At 29.0% G+C, this 19,082-nt stretch overlaps 3 protein-coding genes across 15 annotated transcripts in view; 2 read left to right on the top strand and 1 right to left on the bottom strand.

The window, feature by feature from the left end:
• Positions 1-22: 22 nt before the first annotated feature.
• LOC111679905 lies at positions 23-2,475 on the top strand. The gene is made up of 7 exons (XM_023441506.2): positions 23-424; positions 485-655; positions 712-1,288; positions 1,360-1,604; positions 1,664-1,835; positions 1,901-2,289; positions 2,353-2,475. Exons 1-7 carry the CDS (start codon positions 359-361, stop codon positions 2,464-2,466), a joined length of 1,734 nt encoding a protein of 577 aa, XP_023297274.2. The 5' UTR covers positions 23-358; the 3' UTR covers positions 2,467-2,475.
• A 198-nt stretch (positions 2,476-2,673) lies between these two features.
• Positions 2,674-4,269, top strand: LOC111679901 (phosducin-like protein). Of its 2 annotated transcripts, none has more exons than XM_046951032.1 (2): positions 2,674-3,676; positions 3,738-4,269. In XM_046951032.1, exon 1 carries the CDS (start codon positions 2,775-2,777, stop codon positions 3,612-3,614), a length of 840 nt encoding a protein of 279 aa, XP_046806988.1. In that variant the 5' UTR covers positions 2,674-2,774; the 3' UTR covers positions 3,615-3,676; positions 3,738-4,269. The 2 variants fall into 2 exon arrangements, with proteins under 2 accessions (XP_046806988.1, XP_023297272.1); XM_023441504.2 differs by having other exon boundaries at positions 2,675-3,672; positions 3,738-4,268.
• Positions 4,270-9,464: 5,195 nt separating this feature from the next.
• LOC111679891 (rho GTPase-activating protein 20) overlaps positions 9,465-19,082 on the bottom strand; it is a 33,233-nt gene continuing 23,615 nt past the window's right edge. For 4 of the 12 annotated variants that reach the window (XM_023441493.2, XM_023441492.2, XM_046951066.1 and 1 more), the window contains exon 6: positions 12,384-13,973. In XM_023441493.2, coding sequence (XP_023297261.2) covers positions 12,384-13,973 — 1,590 coding nt within the window. Of the gene's footprint in view, positions 9,959-12,383; positions 13,974-16,141; positions 16,262-16,417; positions 16,586-19,082 lie in introns of those variants that run through there. The other 8 variants (XM_046951069.1, XM_046951070.1, XM_046951067.1 and 5 more) reach the window with 7 other exon arrangements.

Here is a 19,082-nt window from a genome sequence, read left to right as displayed (position 1 = left end):
CTCTTGCACAGAACTAAAAAATTATTTGTTTAGATCCTAGAGTAAACAGTACCAGATCGAAAGGCAACCAAAAAGGCATTGAGCAGTGAAGAGTTGTTTTAATAAAGAAACAAAGCTTAAATGTTTTTGATGTAAAACCATTAGTCTAAATCAGCGATCGACATCCAAAGCCATTAGCTATTAATATTATCTGACATGTTCTCTTTGATTTGAATACACTTTTTGCAACTAGGAAGTATCTTAGAGACAACTTTGACCCTAGCAACCAAATTTTGTTTATTTTTATTTACAATAATAGTGTCACTTGAAGCCCCTTGTAGTCACATTATTTTCGGACACTTTAGAAAACACTTCTACCATGAGTTTCACCAGTAGAACCGGTTTAGTGCCTACACCCAAAAAACCCCGAAGATTTGTGGCAAAAGTAAAAAAATTTCCAAATTTCTTAAAAACCAAAAACTAACTAATATTTTACAAATTTCAGAAACCCAATAATAACAATTTGCCACAAAACTTTGAGGCCCTACCCATGGCTTTATCCTTAAGGCCATTTGGGGGTCTTTACAATCCCTTTGCCAAGGGCTGTTCGGTTTTGTGCAATCACCCAGCGCCGGCAGAAGTTAAGCAAATCATCAGCCAATGTAAACAATCATTGGTAAGTTTTTATTCAAATATTTTTTTAAAGCTACTAAAAAACTTTTTAATTCACAGTCCGTAGAGGGTAAAAATATCCAGCAAATACAAGCGGCTCTCATGGAAAAGCCCAGCTCTCCCAATGAGCCTCCAGATAACATACCAGAAGATTTATTTCGTCGCTATACCGATACCGACTCAAGACCCTTAACTCCCACACCCACTGTGACCAGCATTCATACAAGAACCAGTGCCGGTTCTTTTCTAAACAATCGCCGTTGTATTACCCCCGAATTGGGTAATAATGATATGATAAAACGTAAGAAAATTATTTTGGATTTAAGAAGATCTCACTCACAAGAGACTTTATACTGGAAACCCTGTTCGGATTTATCAAGTGGTGGAGGTTTTGCAGACAGTGATCAAAAGGCACGTAGTGCCGGGGCTATAGAAGAGAAAAAGGGTAGAAAACAGAAATCGGAAGAGCAGCAAAGACCCAAGTCGTCTTTGGCCACTGCAACTATACAAGAAGAAGGTGCTGATGCTACCGCAGAGGAGGGGAAAAAAGTTATACACACTTGTATAAATGAGCAGGATTTTGCCGATGAGGATATAAGAAGGGGTAAACGAAGGAAAAAGATTAAGGCCGCAGCGGGTAGGTTAACAATGTTCGAAATATTTGGTATTGTTATGAAAACTCTTTGTTTTTTCTTTTTTTTGGTTTAGCTACTGCCACTACTTTTCATTTGAGTCAAGACCCTGAAACACAGGTGGCTGCTTTAGGACCTGATTCCTTAAATCCTAGTACTAGACCTAGTTTGATACCAAATGCTGCTAGTCTTTTGCCCAACCAAGAAAAACGAGCCAGTGAAGAGGTTTTATTAAAAGGCAGCTTTCTGACTGATGAAGCTTTTCAGGCTTTAAAAATTAAATTGGATGTAGATCTTATAGAAAATACTTTTGATAGATATGTAAGTTGTTCGAAGATTTTAAAATTAGCATAAATTAAAGTGAATCTTTCTATTGACAGCTTAATAGAGCCTATCGAGAGGCCTATAAATATTTACCTCTTAAACCTAAAGACCACAATGAGGTTATAAAAGAACTGGAAAAGCTAAATATGATTTGTGAAAAAATGCCACGCAAATTTTCTAAATCAGCCACCAGATTTGATGTGCCCATGGATTTAAAATCGGTAGAAAGTAAAAAGGAGTTTTTCCATTAAAACAAAAACAAGCGAATAATAATTTGTTCCTTTCTCCTCTAGAAATGTCTGTCATTCATTACTTAAGCCAATATGTTTGGGTTTCACGGCAACGTAAACAAATCTATAAAAGAATATTCTTAAAATATCTTAAAACTTCGCCAGAACAACAAGATCCGCCGCCAGCTGGCTCAGCAGAAACTGAGATAAATTTTCCTTTGCCGGATTATCAAGAGCGTTTTATGAATATTAATTTTCTATATCAGGCTTTGGAAGATGTTTTGGAATTTTATGGCACGAAGAATAATATCAAAAGAGTTTTGAAACTAATCAACTATGAGGAATTAAAGGAATCTGAACAATTAATAAATTTTCGCAGTTGGTGTGGTATAGTCGCCTTTGCCGAACGTTTGTCTTTAGATGATCCCTCCTGTACGGATTCATGTGATGAGGTAAAGCTTGCTTCATCATCTAAATCTTTAACATAATATTTTAGTTTATTTTGTATATTTTAGCTAGAAAAATCGGATTTTAATAGCCTGGAAATGCGCATCAAAGCCTTTAAAATACCCGATAATATAAGACAAGTATTTGAAATCATACGAAATACCCATAATATAAGAATTTGAAGAAGTGTATCTTTATTATGAACATTTTAAATTTAACTGTTTTTCTTTATCAAATATGGCAATACTATCTTCTTTTTTTAGTCGAGACACAAACCCAAATATTATTACCATTTTTTAACTAACAACTACAGGGTTGCGCTCTTGTTAAGATTTTCTTTTGACATTTTAACAACTCTGTTTTTTATTAGTGTTTACATTTTCTTGCATTTGACTGATTAGAGAAAAAAATCTTCATTCTGTGGTTAATTGTGCTAAAAACAACTTGTTAATTAAATTAGTTTAAAATTTTATAAAAAAAAACTTCAACTATGGCTACTTTGGAAGATAAATTAATGGGAGAAAAGCTGGAATACTACTGCAGTAGTGATGAGGGTGAACCAGAAGACTGTGAAGATGGCGAGGAAGGCTCTAGCAAAGGTGCAGCTTGCAAACAGGGTCCACAGGGTTTTGTAGATCCAGATGTTTGTCCACCAGCTCCTGCCGGTGGCTATCGCAGTCAGGGTTCCACTAATACCGGTCCCAAGGGTGTGGTAGAAGACTGGCAAAAGTTTAAGAAACTACAGGCCGAATTAAGGGAGGAAAGTGAAAAACAGCGCATAGAAATGGCCAAAAAACTAACCATGACTACGGCCACTGCTCAAGAAGAAGAGGAGCGTAAAAAACAAGAGGAACTTGATGCTGAATTGGCTGAATTAATGTCTGAGGACTTTTTGCAACAATTTCAAAAACAAAGAATGGCCGAAATGTTGCGTCAATGTGGCCACAGCCAACAATTTGGCAAAGTACTTAATCTCACTTCTCACGAGGAGTTTCTCAATTGTGTGGAAAAAGAAAATAAACACACTACCGTTATAATACACATCTATGATCGTAATGTTACCGCCTGTGGCACTTTAAATAAATGTCTTGACACCTTGGCCACTGAATATCCCACAGTTAAATTTGCCAAAATCTGTAGTTCAGTGGCAGGCATGAGTAGAGATTTTCGCACAAAAGGTTTGCCTGCTTTATTGGTTTATAAAGCTCAGGCGGTTATAGGCAATTTTGTTAGAGTAACCGATGATTTATCAGACGATTTCTTTGCCTCTGATGTGGAAAGTTTTCTTATAGAAAATGGCATATTGGTAGATAAGAATCTGTATAATTAAGGACCAAGTTAATAACAAAGGACTATACTACTTAAACCACAAAATCAGAAATAATACTGTAGGTAAAATATTAAACCAAAAGAAAAATAACATTTATTTATAAAAATTTTCATTTTATTATAGATTGTGTTCACTGCTCACATTAGAAAACGGTTCACCAATTCACTCCCACTTTCCCTTTAACATGATTCATATTTTCCTAATTTAACTCAGCTAACTCAAAACTCTATTAAAATATTTTAAAACATATAAATATAGTATTAACATATTTAGCTTTTTAAGAATTTTAGGGAATATTTGCTACAACATAATTTACTTTTGGCATACTAGTGTTTTTAAGTGTGCCTCGATGGTACGTAATGTTAAGAAAAACGAGAAGAGCAATGGGCCCGCAATGAAATACTATACAAATATTGCATTTTAGCTAGAATGTACGTACGTCTTTTATTGTAGTATTTATTAAATTTAATTTATATTTTGTTTAAGAAAATTAAAAAAAGTATATTTTTTAAACGCCTAACATACAAAAATACTATAATATTTTATGTAAACACTAACTGTTGCATTATTTTTATAATGTAATAAATATTTATTTTAATAAACTAATTCTTAAAACCCCTTAAGACCCCAAACCAAAAGAGTTTTTTTTTTGCATATGTAATGGAAATTAAAATACTGTAGGTAAAGCCAAGCTATAATATGTATTGCATTTTCAACTTACCTAAAATTCTCTGTGAAACTCCCGAAGGTATGGAAGATCTCCTTTGATTATGCCGCTCCTTCATTGTGACAATTTTCTTTTGCCCATTTTTGAAGAGGAGTTGAAACTACAATAACATTTGGTAAATGGTTTTAGAAACATCGTTTGTCCGTACAAACAATTCATCGCCTTCCGGAATCTCAAAATCTTAAAGGAAATCACTTTATAACACCACTTCTACCAACAATGACTAGAAAGGCAAATGACCGACACAGTGTCCTTTTTTCTTTTTTTAACATTATGGAAATTTTCCAACAATTTTGTTAAAAGTCACACGCGATTGCACTTCAACATCGTTTGTCCGTACAAACAATATGTGGCATCACGGAGCCTTAAAATTTATGAAGCATTTACTGCACAACACCACTTCTACTATAAATGTTATTCCGGATAAAATATATCAGCGTCTAACAACACAGTGTTCTTCTTCTTTTTTTAACATTATGGTAATTGTCCAACAACTTTGTTAAAAGTCTCACGCGATTGCACTTTGCAAAAGAACGAAGTAACATCGTTTGTCCGTACAAACAATATGCGGCCTTACGGAGCCTCAAAATCTAACAAGAAATTAATTTGCAACACCACTTCTACCAATAATGTCATTCCGGATAAAAAATGATATCAACAACTTTCTTTTTATTAACTCTATGGTAATTGTCCAACAATTTTGTTAAATGTCTCACACGATTGCATTTTGCAAAAGAACGAAGTGACATCGTACAAACAATAAGCGGCCTTACGGAGCCTCAAATCTAACAAGAAATTACTTTGCACACCACTTCTTCCAAAAATGTTATTCCCGAAAAAAACGATATCCTCAACTAACAACACAGTGTCATTTTTCTTTTTTAAACATTATGGTAATTGTCCAACAATTTTATTAAAAGTTTCACACGATTGCACTTTGCAAAAGAACGAAGTGACACGGAGCCTCAAAATCTAACAAGAAATTACTTTGCACACAACTTCAACGAAAAATATTATTCCGGATAAAAAATTATATCGGCAACTAACAACACATTGTCCTTAATTCTTTTTCAAACATTATGGTAATTGTCCAACTATTTTGCACGATTATTTTAACGATTTTATAAAACATTTCTTAATACCGCCATTTTTTCACTAAATGTTTTTTCTTTTTCATTTCCTCTTGTTTTGTTATCTTTGTTTACAACAGTGTTGCAACTGGTTCTATAAATAGCGTTTTTTATTTTTGATAAATAATTTTTAAAAATCATTTATTAAACTAAATTTTTATTAAAAAATTATTAATTTTATTACATCTTTATGACATTTATGTAAAAATAATAAAAATTTAAAAGAAAATTTCAATATAATTGTTAATTATACAAAAGTAAACAGATTACATGGCATTTATAGTTTGCATCACTGATTTTGCTTTACTTTACTTACCAAATACGTTAACATTATTCTTTGACGTTAACATTTCTATTGCAGGAATGTCTGCTATGGGCTTCCAAACTTTACTTATTGACATTCTTATGATTTTAGTCCACATTTGGCATAAGCAAATAACGTTCCAATGTTTCCTGCACATATTTATCTATGTTATTGTATATGTCCCTTAGAAATTTCATTATTGTCTTTGTGACTAGGATGACATAAGGGAATCGCCACTAGGTGTGATTTTTTACCTATCAGATGGAAATTTTATGTTTTTAATCGACTAGGATGAGAAGGAAAGGCGCTTTTACACATCTTGGTAGTTTTAAATGTTACAATTAAATTGTGTCCGATAAAAAGGATTCTGGGAAAAAAACTTTCGGTGAATACATTGTTCGCTGGTTCGATTATAACTTTGGTCGTTCTGTAGGGAAGTTTCAATTGTCAATGAAACATGTTACTTTGGTTGCTATACATTGGTGTCCTACTGCTTTTTTGTGAAAATTTGTCATTCTAATTTTTTTTGCCCATTAATCCCTTTAGCGTTAATTTATGATGCATTCATGGTGTCTATAACACATTAGCAGAACTAACTCTTAGCTTTGCAAATTTAGGGAATATCTGATGATACGTCTTTTCAGTTTTCATTTGAGTTGAAACAAGATTCCATTACAGAATATTTATTAAACCATAACCCCTAATCTCTAACATATAAAATTAACTATTTAACAAGTAATATTTTTATATTCGGCTGTGCCGAATCTTATATACCCTTCACCAAGTATGTTTAAAAACAGTTTTTATTTATTTTGTATCTCTGCACACATGTCACACAAACAAATATAAACTGTAGCAGAAAGAAATATTAACTGTTGTACTGTAATACCATCGTCAAACTGCATTACCACCCTCAAACAAATATGAGCTGTATTACCAACATATTACTACTGCTTTATCTCCTTGTTATCGTTATACCCACTTAACTTCGTGAGAACAGAACAGCATCCAAACATACAAAAGAAATACACAGCTGAATAAAACCAAATACATCTACACACGCACATGTACATCTTTATCCAATTCACAGTATTTTTGTTGCTTTTTTAACAAAACTTGAAAAAATGTGACTTTTTTGATGAAATTTTCAGAGGTTGTCTCGGATTTTTGCTCACATCTCCGTTATTTATAGACCGATTTTGCTGATTTTAAACAGCGATCTTCTCGAAAGCATGTCTAACTAAATTATTGAAGATTCGGATCTCGCCGATATCTGGGGACCTCTAAAAACTGATTTCAACAGACAGACGGACATGGCTTAATCGACTCCGCTATGTATAAAGATCCATAATATATATATACTTTACAGGGTCGGAAAATTATATTATAGAAATTACAAACGGAATGACAAACTTATATATACCATTCTCACGAAGGTGAAGGGTATAAAAAACCCAGTGAACAACAAGCAACAATAATATTTTTCATAAATTTATTTGATTTTTGTTTTTTTTTTTTCATTACTAACATTTATATTTTGTTCTTTTCTTATGTTTAAAGAGTTGGTTTTCTTTTCCTGCCAAATATAGTTTTTAATAATTTATATGTTTACTAAAATTAATTTGTTGTTTTTTATTTAATTTATAAATTTATAATATTATAATAAAATATAAATATTATACGTACATTGTTTTAAACTTTTTTTTTCTATAAATTTAATGATGAATGTTTAGAAAAATATGTTTAAAAAAAAGTATTACAAAAAAACTAAACTAAACTATGTTTATATAAAAAACTAGCATATTTATTAATAATTAATATTAATTTAAACAAAAAATAATATAATACATTATATAAACAACCCTTTTTTATATAAATTTAATTTTATCGTTTTTAAACGGGGGGGTTTTAAGAGAATTTTTATTTAATAAGGAATAAAGTTAGCATAAAAATATTTAATTAAAAACTAATATAATATAATATTTTTTCCTGTTTTATTAATTATTTTTTTTTATTATAAACTAATTTTGTTTTATAAATATTTGGTGTTAAATTTTGTTTTTTATTTTTCTTTATTTTTTATTTTTTAATTTACTTATACGTTATAAATATGTATGTAGTTAAAATTTTGGAACCATTTATATATATATTTTTTATAGAACATATAAAAAATTAAAAAAAATTAAAGTTTCTTTTTAAGGAATAACAACATTTATAAAATTGTTTTTATTTTTTTTAATTATTTTAGACATAGACAACATTTAATATCGTTTTCTTTTAAATTTTAAATTTAATTTGTTTGTTTTTAAAGTTTAATAATATGTTTTAATAATATTACGTTTAAACGAGGTTGTTTTTGTTTTTTATTAAATTTTATTTGTATAAAAAAATAAATAATTGAAATAAATGCTATTTTACTTGGAATAGTTAGTTGTTCCTTTTTAAGATTTTATTTGGTTTATACATTTTTTGGAATTTTTATTTTTATTTTTTTCTTTTATAATTTAACGATTGTTTTGTTTACAGATATTTTAGCTCAGTGATATCTAAAGTTGAAAAAAAAAACTAAAAACTGTTTTCAATAATTAACAATATTAAAAGTTAAACAAAATAAAAAACTTTATATTTTTACATAAAACAGTAACTGGTTATTTATAATTGTTATTTGAAAAAGAAAATATTTGAAAATTTTTAAAACAAATAGATTTTAATTAAAAACAATTATTTAGAATAATTGTTTATGTGTACAGAAACAAAAACAAATTGTAAACTAATAGAAGTTTTGATCCTTGTCATCCTTATATGTTTTGTTAGTTTTACAACTATTTTTCAAAAAAAACTTTAAAAATACACAAGAAAACTAAAAAAAAGAGGAAATGGTCCTTCGGTTCTCAAAGCAAATCCTTGCAGTATTTTAGTTTTTAACAATGTACAATAATTAATCAAAATTGGAACTTTATTAGAAAAGTAGTAAAGTGTAAGTTAAGAGTAGGTAAACTCTCATGCTCCTCCTTCTCTTTCCCCTTCTATTTTTTCATTATTTTCACAGGTAACACAAAGGAATAAACAGGACTCAACCTGAATACCTAGAATAGTTATTGTGTGACTGTGGCTGGTTTGACAATCCTTGGTCGTTGTACATTGAACTCCAAGTCGTTTCGTTTCGAAGAACCGATTGTCATGGGTACTTTAACTGTGTTTTTTCCTACTGTCTCTTCATTTCCCGCCCTTCTATTCTAAAAACAGTATACAGCCATATTTTACTTTGCATTAAACAAGAATTGATGCTTTCATTTCCATTTTCAAACTAAAATGCTTACGTTCTTGAAACGTTCTCTTATCAAGATCTATTTGTTTTTAATTTAAAAAACAATTTATAAAATTTTTTAAAAACAATTTTAGTTAAAGTTTTTTTTTATAAAGATAAGAACCAAAACCAATCATAATTTCGACTCCTTAAAGTGACGTAAAAATGTAAATGTTTTTATGTGATTTCTTTTATGAATTAGCTGCCTGGTTTTGAGAGTTTCTTTTGTTACAAATTTTGTGGTTTATTTTTTTAAGTTTGGCATTTTTTTAAATATTTTTAATCAAATAAATAAACAGAATATTTAGAAAAAAACAAAATAAATGTTAGAATATACATTATTAATTAAGTATTTAATTTTTGTTTAAATAAAACTTAAAAATCAGACTTTTATATATAATTTTTTTCTTCAAAATTAAATTAGTTTTTTTTATAAAAAAATGTGTATTAAAAAAATATATTAAATTCTATTTATATACAAATAATACTAAATTTAGGAAATTTATAGTCTAGGAGGCTTAAAAGTTATAGACGATTCCATATTACAACATTCATTACTGGTCGCTGCAAGACCTTCGGAATTCGAGTTGCTTAAAAAACTGCCACTGCCTCCTGCTACTCCTACCACTCCTGCTATTACTGCACTGGCTGCTGTTGTTGAGCTGTGTACAGTAGCTCCTGTGGATTTGGGTCTTGAGCTGTTGTTAGTAGAGCCGCCATTATTAGTACCCTTTTGTTTTTCCTTGTGACGCCTTAAGGAAGAACGTAAAGGATATTGTCGTGGTATATTGGCACCTAAGAGTATGCGTCGTGTTGAGGGTCTTCTAGCTGGATATTGTACAGACTCGGCACTATTACTTAAACGGATGTTGCCAACTATTTTGTTTTTTTTTTGTAATTTTTGGTGGTTTGGATTTAGTTGCAGGCATTTTTTTGTTTGTTTGTTTTTATTTACAAGTTGTTTTGTTTATTTGTTTGCAATTTTGGAGTTCGGTAATAGAGTTACAACACAAATTAACCAAAATTTTTCATTTAGAAGTTTAAAAAGAGAGTAAAAGTAACAAGTAAAGCCATAAAGAAAGAAAAAAAAACAAAGAGAAATAAATAAAAAAACACATTTAGGTTTATGTTTTTTTTTAGTTTTTTTGTTAAAATTATTTATATAAAATATTGTATGTTTAAATAGTTAAAGGGTCTTGAGTTTTAACTTGTACTTAAGTGTAGAAAATGTCCTGTAATTTATGATAAAGTCGGGGAAATTGTTTGTTTGTTTATTTAGATGAGTGGAGATGCTGTTTACTTTTATTTAAGGGGGGGGGGGGGCAGGGGTTAATGCTTTTAATTAATAACAAAAACAATTTACTATAAAAACAAAACAAGAAAAACAAACAACATTTAACATTAACAAAAGTATTAATGAAACTAACAACACACAAAAAACACAAAATTTTAAAAATTTAATTGGTTTTTACAACATTTTTTTATTACACAAATATGATAAATATATAAATAGTTGTTTAAATTAAAAAAGTTATAATAAAAAATAAATTAAAATTATATATTTTAAATAAAAAATGTTTAAAAATAGCTTTTAAATTCAAATTATAATATTACTAGTTTTATTGTATAAATAAAATAATTTTTTTAAGAAATGTGGCAAGTTTAAAAATAATAGTTTTTTTTTAATTTAAATAAGTATCCATTAAAAAAGGAAATTTGTCAAAATGTATTTGATTAATAATATAAAACTGGCAAGTTATAAAAGCAATTTGTTTTAAAACACAAAATTGCTAAGAAATTGTCCTTCCCTTTCGCTAAACAAACTCCCAGCAAGTTTAATTTTTAAGCAAAACGTCTATTACAATTAGGAAATAAGAAATTTCCACTTAAATTTATGGCAAAAGCAAGTAAAAACTTTGAAATGTTTGCAAAGTGAAAAAAAGAAATGATCCTTCCTAGCCATTAACGAAAACTCTTAATACTTTGACTACAATTAAACTTAAGTTATAAGTGAGAAAACATAATTAACAAAAAAAGAAAAAAAAAAAACTATGATTTCGGTAGAACTAATATTTTAACTTAAAACAGGTAATACCATCGTCAAACTGCATTACCACCCTCAAACAAATATGAGCTGTATTACCAACATATTACTACTGCTTTATCTCCTTGTTCTTGTTATACCCACTTACCTTCGTGAGAACAGATCAGCGTCCAAACATATAAAAATACACAGCTGAATAAAACCAAATACATCTACACACGCACATGTACATCTTTATCCAATTCACAGTGTTGTTGTTGCTTTTTTAACAAAGCATGAAAAAAATGTGGCTTTTTTGTTGAAATTTTCAGAGGTTGTCTCGGATTTTTGCTCATATCTCCGTTATTTATAGACCGATTTTGCTTATTTTAAATAGCGATCTTCTCGAAAGTATGTCTAACTGAATTATTGAAGTCTCGCCGATATCTGGGGACCTCTAAAAACTGATTTCAACAGACAGACGGACGGACAGACAGGCGGACATGGTTTTATCGACTCCGCTATTTATAAGGATCCAGAATATATATACTTTATAGGGTCGAAAATTATATTATAGAAATTACAAACGGATTGATAAACTTATATATACCCTTCTCACGAAGGTGAAGTGTATAAAAAGAGTCTGAAAATGACGACATTATTAACTAAACTTCACCTTGTAAATTACAATTTAACTTTAAAAACAAGACAACACGAAGAACTATTAAGAGTTTAGTGAGATTGTAGATTAAAAATGAAGTTATCCTTTCATTATATAAGAAAAATTTCATAATATTTTGATACAATACCTTGCAAATCAATTGTAAAGTATAATTTGGATACTAAATAATTTAGTATTTGTCATTTAATTTTAGTGAAAGCTAAAATATTATTAAAAAGAAATGGTCCTTCCGTTATCTAAACAAACCAATTTCTGTCATTTGCCACTTGCCAAGGTTTGTTTAACATTTAAAAAATAATAATAATAATAAAATTGTAAATAAAATAATTCTTAAATTAAAAAAACACACATTAAAAGCACTTGAACAGACACGTTACACAACAATTAACATAAAAAATACAATTTTTTGTTTAATACAAAACAATAAAACATAAAACTTATAATACAAACACCTAAAACGGTGTTTTTTCACTGCTATTATTCTTTTTATTTTTAAATAAACAAATTTTGTTTGTTAATAATAATTACGTATAATACAAATAATAATTATAATTTTTACAATACAAAAAACAACGGAAACATAACAAAAAAAAATTTTAAAATAGAAAATCTAAAACATTAAATATAATACTAACAAAATTACTATTGCCACCACCACTGCTACTACTACCAGCAACACCACTGCCACCACCTGCACCAGCAGCAGTACTACTTGTTAAAGTTGACTGGCTTTCATAATTGCTAATGGAATTTGATGGGGTATTACTAAAGCGATTGTGAGAGCCCAGAGGGGCAGATGACATGGGTGCTTGTAAACTAGCATTGAACGATTGATAAAGGGAGGAAGAATTGGAGGGTAAACGTTGACGTCTTAAAGCCTGTTGTTGGCGTAAACGACGACGTTGTAACATGGGTGTAGAATGGCGATAATGTGTGGAAACTACATAATCTATATCATCTACATCGGGAGTAATATCTCCATCTAATACATCTTTAGAGGAAAGATTATGGTGGGAATTTGTGGTTTTAGCGGTGGTAGTGGTGGTAGTGGTAATAGTATTAGCATTATGGGAAGTTAAAGTGGAGTTAAGATATTGGGAAGTGTTTAAATGCATTTCATCCAAGCGTTCACGTTGTGGTGTAGGTAGACGAGAACTTTGATAGGATAATTTAGAAGAACCAGGCTCCTCTAATAATTCTTGATCGAAATCATGATCCTCCTTCTCATCATAATCAATATTATGAGGATTTAATAAAGATTCAGTTGAATAATATTGTGAAATATTAAGACTACGCAAGGATTTTTTATTTTTCATTTGTATGTTGGTATTATGATTGTTGCTGTTGTTGTTGGCATGCAAATGATAAAGTGACACGTTTGATGATGATGAGTTATTGTTGTTGTTGGTGGCTGTAGATGATAATGGCAATGGTGTTGTGTTAAGTGTTTGTAAAGTCATATCATTGGTTGTAGTAGAAGTTGTAGAAGAGGTTTTCATTAAATGTTGACGATTACTTATAGTGTAATCATCTTTATTGTTATTGTTTTCTGGTTTGTTGTTATTGTTATTATAATTAAAATGATTATCAGTTGTTGTAGTAGTAGTAGTAGTAATTAATATATCTTTATCATCAAAATCATATCTACCATAGTTTGTATCCAAAAATAATCCTTGTCCCTCCTGAGCCTGTCGTGTATTAAATTGTGGTTGTAGCTGTTGATGAAGCTGTTGTTGTTGTTGGATTGCTGTTAGTTGCTGTTGCATGGAATGTAAATTCATTTGTTGATTTATACTATTGCTACCGCTAGTAAAAGAGGCGAAACTTTCATCGGTATCCATGTGTTCGGGTGACAAATGAAAACTTTGTCTTTGCAAAGGTAATTGCTGATATTGTTGCTGATGTTGTTGTCGCTGTTTGTAGTAGAGGTATAAGGAGGTATTAACAGCTTCGTTAACATGATGATGTTGCTGCTGTTGTTGGTTTTGCTGTTGTTGTATATCCAACATACGTCTCATGTCTCGGGTACTACCACCGCCTAAATAATTTCCTGCTGTTTGTAGATTAACAGCTGAGAGACAACAATTACTGCAGGTATTGGGCGGTACACACAATAGATCACCATCTTTGGGACCTAAAAACCATTCGGAACGTGTACGCATGCGTGCCGTTTGACGTTCATGGACCTGCGTGCATCATTTTCGTTATTTTAAATTCAGTGTAGAGTTTTGAAATATGTTTTAAAGGTTTGTTTTTGTCAAGCGCCCATCAGGAGTGTGTTTTTATTTTGATTTTGTTTTGTAATAAATCCATTATCATTTAGCATGTTGTTGTGATTATTGTTTGGTTGTTGTTTTATATTTTAAGAGAAATATTTTGTTTATTTTTTTTAGTTTTATTTTATAAACGGGGAGTTTTTTTCAATGCCAAAAACAAAAAATAAAAAAAGAAACATAAATAACTTAGTAAAAAAGGATTTCTTTACATTAATTTTTTTGGTTAAAAATATATTTGGTTAGAGGGGCGGGGTTGGTAGGAAAATGTGTGAAAGGTAACAGGAAACAATTAAACTAAACATTAAGCAATTAAGAGAGATTTACAAAGAATAGATAGAAGTCTAAAGAGAAATAGAGATTAGAGGAAAAATACAAAAAAAAAATCAAAGCGTAGACTATATAGAACAAAAACTACTATAGTTTTACAAGTAGAGACTATCAAGTAGACTATATATTAGATTTTAAACTAGACTATAGTTTTGGCTATAGACTAGACCATAGCCAAAGCTATAGGACAGGTTATAGTTTAAGCTATAGTGTAGATTATAGACTCGACTTTAGTTCAAACTAGGTTTTATAATAGTCAAAAGAATGGAATAAAAACTATAAACTAGTCTATAGACTAGACTATAGACTAGACTATAGACTAGATTATAGACTAGACTATAGACTAGACTATAGACTAGACTATAGACTAGATTATAGACTAGACTATAGACTAGACTATAGACTAGACTATAGACTAGACTATAGACTAGACTATAGACTAGACTATAGACTAGACTAGACTATAGACTAGACTATAGACTAGACTATAGACTAGACTATAGACTAGACTATAGACTAGACTATAGACTAGACTATAGACTAGACTATAGACTAGACTATAGACTAGACTATAGACTAGACTATAGACTAGACTATAGACTAGACTATAGACTAGACTATAGACTAGACTATAGACTAGACTATAGACTAGACTATAGACTAGACTATAGACTAGACTATAGACTAGACTATAGACTAAACTATAGACTAGACTATAGACTAGACTATAGACTAGACTGTAGACTAGACTATAGACTAGACTATAGATTAGACTATAGACTAGATTATAGACTAGACTATAGACTAGACTATAGACTAGACTATAGACTAGACTATAGACTAGACTATAGACTAGACTATAGACTAGACTATAGACTAGACTATAGACTAGACTATAGACTAGACTATAGACTAGACTATAGACTAGTCTATAGACTAGACTAAAGACTAGTCTATAGACTAGACTATAGACTAGACTATAGACTAGACTATAGACTAGACTATAGACTAGACTATAGACTAGACTATAGACTAGACTATAGACTAGACTATAGACTATAGACTAGACTATAGACTAGACTATAGACTAGACTATAGACTAGACTATAGACTAGACTATAGACCAGATTATGAACTAGACTTTTGACCAAACGGTAGACTAGACTATACTACAGACTTTACTGCAGACTATACTACGGATAGACTATAAGCATGACTATAGACTATACTACGGATAGACTATAAGCATGACTATAGACTATACTACGGATAGACTATAAGCATGACTATAGACTAGACTAAACTAGACTATATAATAGGCTAATATAAACTAGACTGTAGAATGGACCTTAGACTAGACTATTGACTAGACGATAAACTAGACAACAGACTACACTATAGACTAGACCACAGACTACACTACAGATTAGACTATAGACTAGACCACAGACTACACTATAGCGTAGATTTTCGATTATAGTAGAGACTATTTAGTAAACTACTAACAAGAGCTCTACACTGTATAGTCTAAAGGATAGAGTTTAATCCAAGACTGGATCTAGACTAAAAATAGAATAGAGTTTAATCGAAACTATTGACGAGTCTAGCCATTGCCAATTACCATATAAAACAGTTTTTCTTTTCTTAATTGTAAGAAACAGAATAATAAAACAGTTTCCAAGTAGTTTTTGTTTAATAATAGACAAACGCTTTTCAAAGAAAACATATGTATTTCTTCTTAATAAGTTATTTTTTTATTATTATATTTAAAGTGTATACAGAAAAAAAAATAAATTATATAAAAAAATAATAAAAAAAAAGCTGCAGCGGGATGACACATTCAAAAGCAAACCACAAAAATGATTAATTGTCTGTTTATTATTATGAAAAGTGTGAAATTTAGAAATAGAAAAGAAAGAAAACAAAAAAACAAAGAAACTAAAAATTATAAAAAAAAAAATATACAAACTCTACGAAAATTAAAAAATTAATATATATAAAATTTAAAAATGTTTACTAAACTAGACAGAATTTTGAAAATAAATAATAAAAGAAACAACAAACATATGGTGGGGATGTAAAAAAACTTGTTAACAGCATTAACAACAAACACATCAGGCCATCTCAATACAAAACAAAACGGCAAAGGGAATTGTTAACAAAACAGCAAAGTACATGATTCTTTTTAATATTTCCTAAAAATAACACTCCAATATATTTATATTTAAAGGCAATTACTGATTAATAGGTTAAAAATAATAAAATAAAAAAAATTAAAAGTGCTGCAAAATTAAAAAATAAAAAAATTTTTAAAAACAAACTTAAAAAACCAATTAAAACATGTTGTTGGGTTGAATTTAAATTAAAAAAAGGAAAATTTTTATTTAATTTTTTAAAATAAAAAATCTTATTACAAAAGAAAAAAATTAAATAAAATGTCAATTTAAAAGCTAAAGTTAGTAAAATTAATTAGATCTTTAAGATCTTTAGGAATTAAAAAAAATATTTATATATATGTATGTATTTATTTTATGTACAAGTTTTAAGTATTTAAAAGTTTTTTTTTTAATAAAAAAAATTTTAAATTTTATTTTCGTTACTAATTATTATTTACTTTTAAATAGGCAAATAATATTAGTGTTTAAAATAATACAAGTAAATAAATAAATTCAAATTCTCTAGTGTTCTGGGGTTTTAATTAAAATACTATTTAATAGTAAAATTTTTGTATTAAATAAAATTTTTAAATAATAAAACCAGAACCTAGAATTATTTTATATTCAGTTGTGTTTTGTTTATATTAAGAAAAAAGAAAACAAACTAACAACAACTTAAAAAATATAACAAAAATTTTTTAAATTATTTATTTTTTTTTTATTATTAAAATTTATAAGTATACAACAAAAAAAAAAAATTAAGCAAAAAAAAATAAAGACAATTTTCAAAATGACATTAAAACTGTAACATTAAATTTGCCAAAAAAAGAATTGCTGTACAACAAATTAAAAATATTGGGGAAAAAATAAAATATGTAATTAAATAAAAAATATATAAATATAAAGTGCTTTAAACAAAACAATAAAAAATATACAGTTTAAAGATGGTTTTAAGGCATAGAAGTAGAAATTAATTCAAGACAAAAGAAAATGGGCGGTAATAACTGATAAAATAGATGATTTTAAAAAAATATGAATAAAATTCTAAAATTATAAATCTAACCCAAACTAGGGCATCACAGGAGTATGTTACTTGTTATTATTGAAAGTTTATGTTCCAATCTAAAAGGTTTTGAGGGCCACAAATTAGATCATGTATTAGAAGTAACCATGAAAATAAACCTAAAACATAAAGTTTATAATGTTTATACGTTGGCATAGCTTTATTTGATGGTCTTCTGATCATGCCCAATATAGGCAACGAATCAGCAGAGTCCAAAGTAAAACACCTCGAGTTTTACTGAAATCGTATCAAAGACATGAACCTTGAATTGATTCCTGTTTTTATTAATACGAAACATCGCAATTTTGAAATGTCTTATTCCATCACCTTTGGATTTATGAAATCGGAGGGTTCGACCAATATTTTTATTCAGCTTTTAAGAACCGAAAGTAATAGATGCCATAAAATGAAAGATTTTTTGAGATTGAATCAAAAAATGCAAACTTGCAATCATTTTGAATGTTAATATGTCAGAGGGGTCTTAATTTAGGACCTACTGACCTCACCAGCTGTAGATTTAAGAAGTCTACGCCTCCGCCTATATTTCTACACAAAGTTTTAAGACTTTAAACTAAAAGATTCAATTTTTGTAATGTTTTTATACCCAAGAACTTTTAAAGCTTTCTAAGTCTCCACCAGATGCGCTAGTTTGGGACCTTCTAACATCTCTGAATATCCTATAATTTTAGTTTACTTAAAAATTTAAGGCAAAGCTATATACCGAGATCTTTAGGGCGTAGTAATAAGCTAACAGAAAGTAAATTCATTAATTATAAGAAATTAGTCTTTAATACTAATGTCTCTTTTGTTAATGTCAAAATATTTCATGAATTCGCCCCAATTTTAATAAATTCGCCTTTATATGGTTTTAAAGCATTTTAAGCAAATTCTGGACGAATTTATAAATATTTGCAAACGAATTTGTTTCAATTCGCCCTTATATTGATTTGACTTGGGTTATTTTCTTTCATCTGGAATTAATTTACATGTTATGCCCAAATGATTAAGTATAAATGTGTGTAAATGTTGTTTGCATGTTTGTGTATCGATTGTTATAATTATTGGAGTGTTTAGGGGTTTTTATTATCCTTCCATATAGTAAAGGTTTTAATAGGGGGGAAAATATTCGTTTTATTAGATTGGTGTCTGTTTAGGTAGTATAAAAATATTTGTACGTTTTGTTTTTGTTTTTTTCGTTTTAAGGTTAAGTGTTTTTAGGTTAGGATTTTTAATTTAGTTTTTTTTAAGAAATTATATAAAAAATAAAGAAATTATTATAAAAAATACTTCTTTTTAATTAATAAGGTGAGAGCTTTTCTTTGAGATATAATTACATGCTTAAAACTGCAACTAGTTAAAGTTTAAAATATAATAGAAAAAAAACATGCTCACATACTGGGCGGGCATAGCTAAAATACTAAGCTTTTTGTTCAACTAAAGCTCTCACATTTGTTTGGTTGTTTTAAAGAGTTA

Source organism: Lucilia cuprina, chromosome 5 (assembly GCF_022045245.1).
Source record: "Lucilia cuprina isolate Lc7/37 chromosome 5, ASM2204524v1, whole genome shotgun sequence".
NCBI classification, from domain to species: domain Eukaryota; kingdom Metazoa; phylum Arthropoda; class Insecta; order Diptera; family Calliphoridae; genus Lucilia; species Lucilia cuprina.
This window is presented reverse-complemented; position numbering and strand designations above follow the sequence as displayed.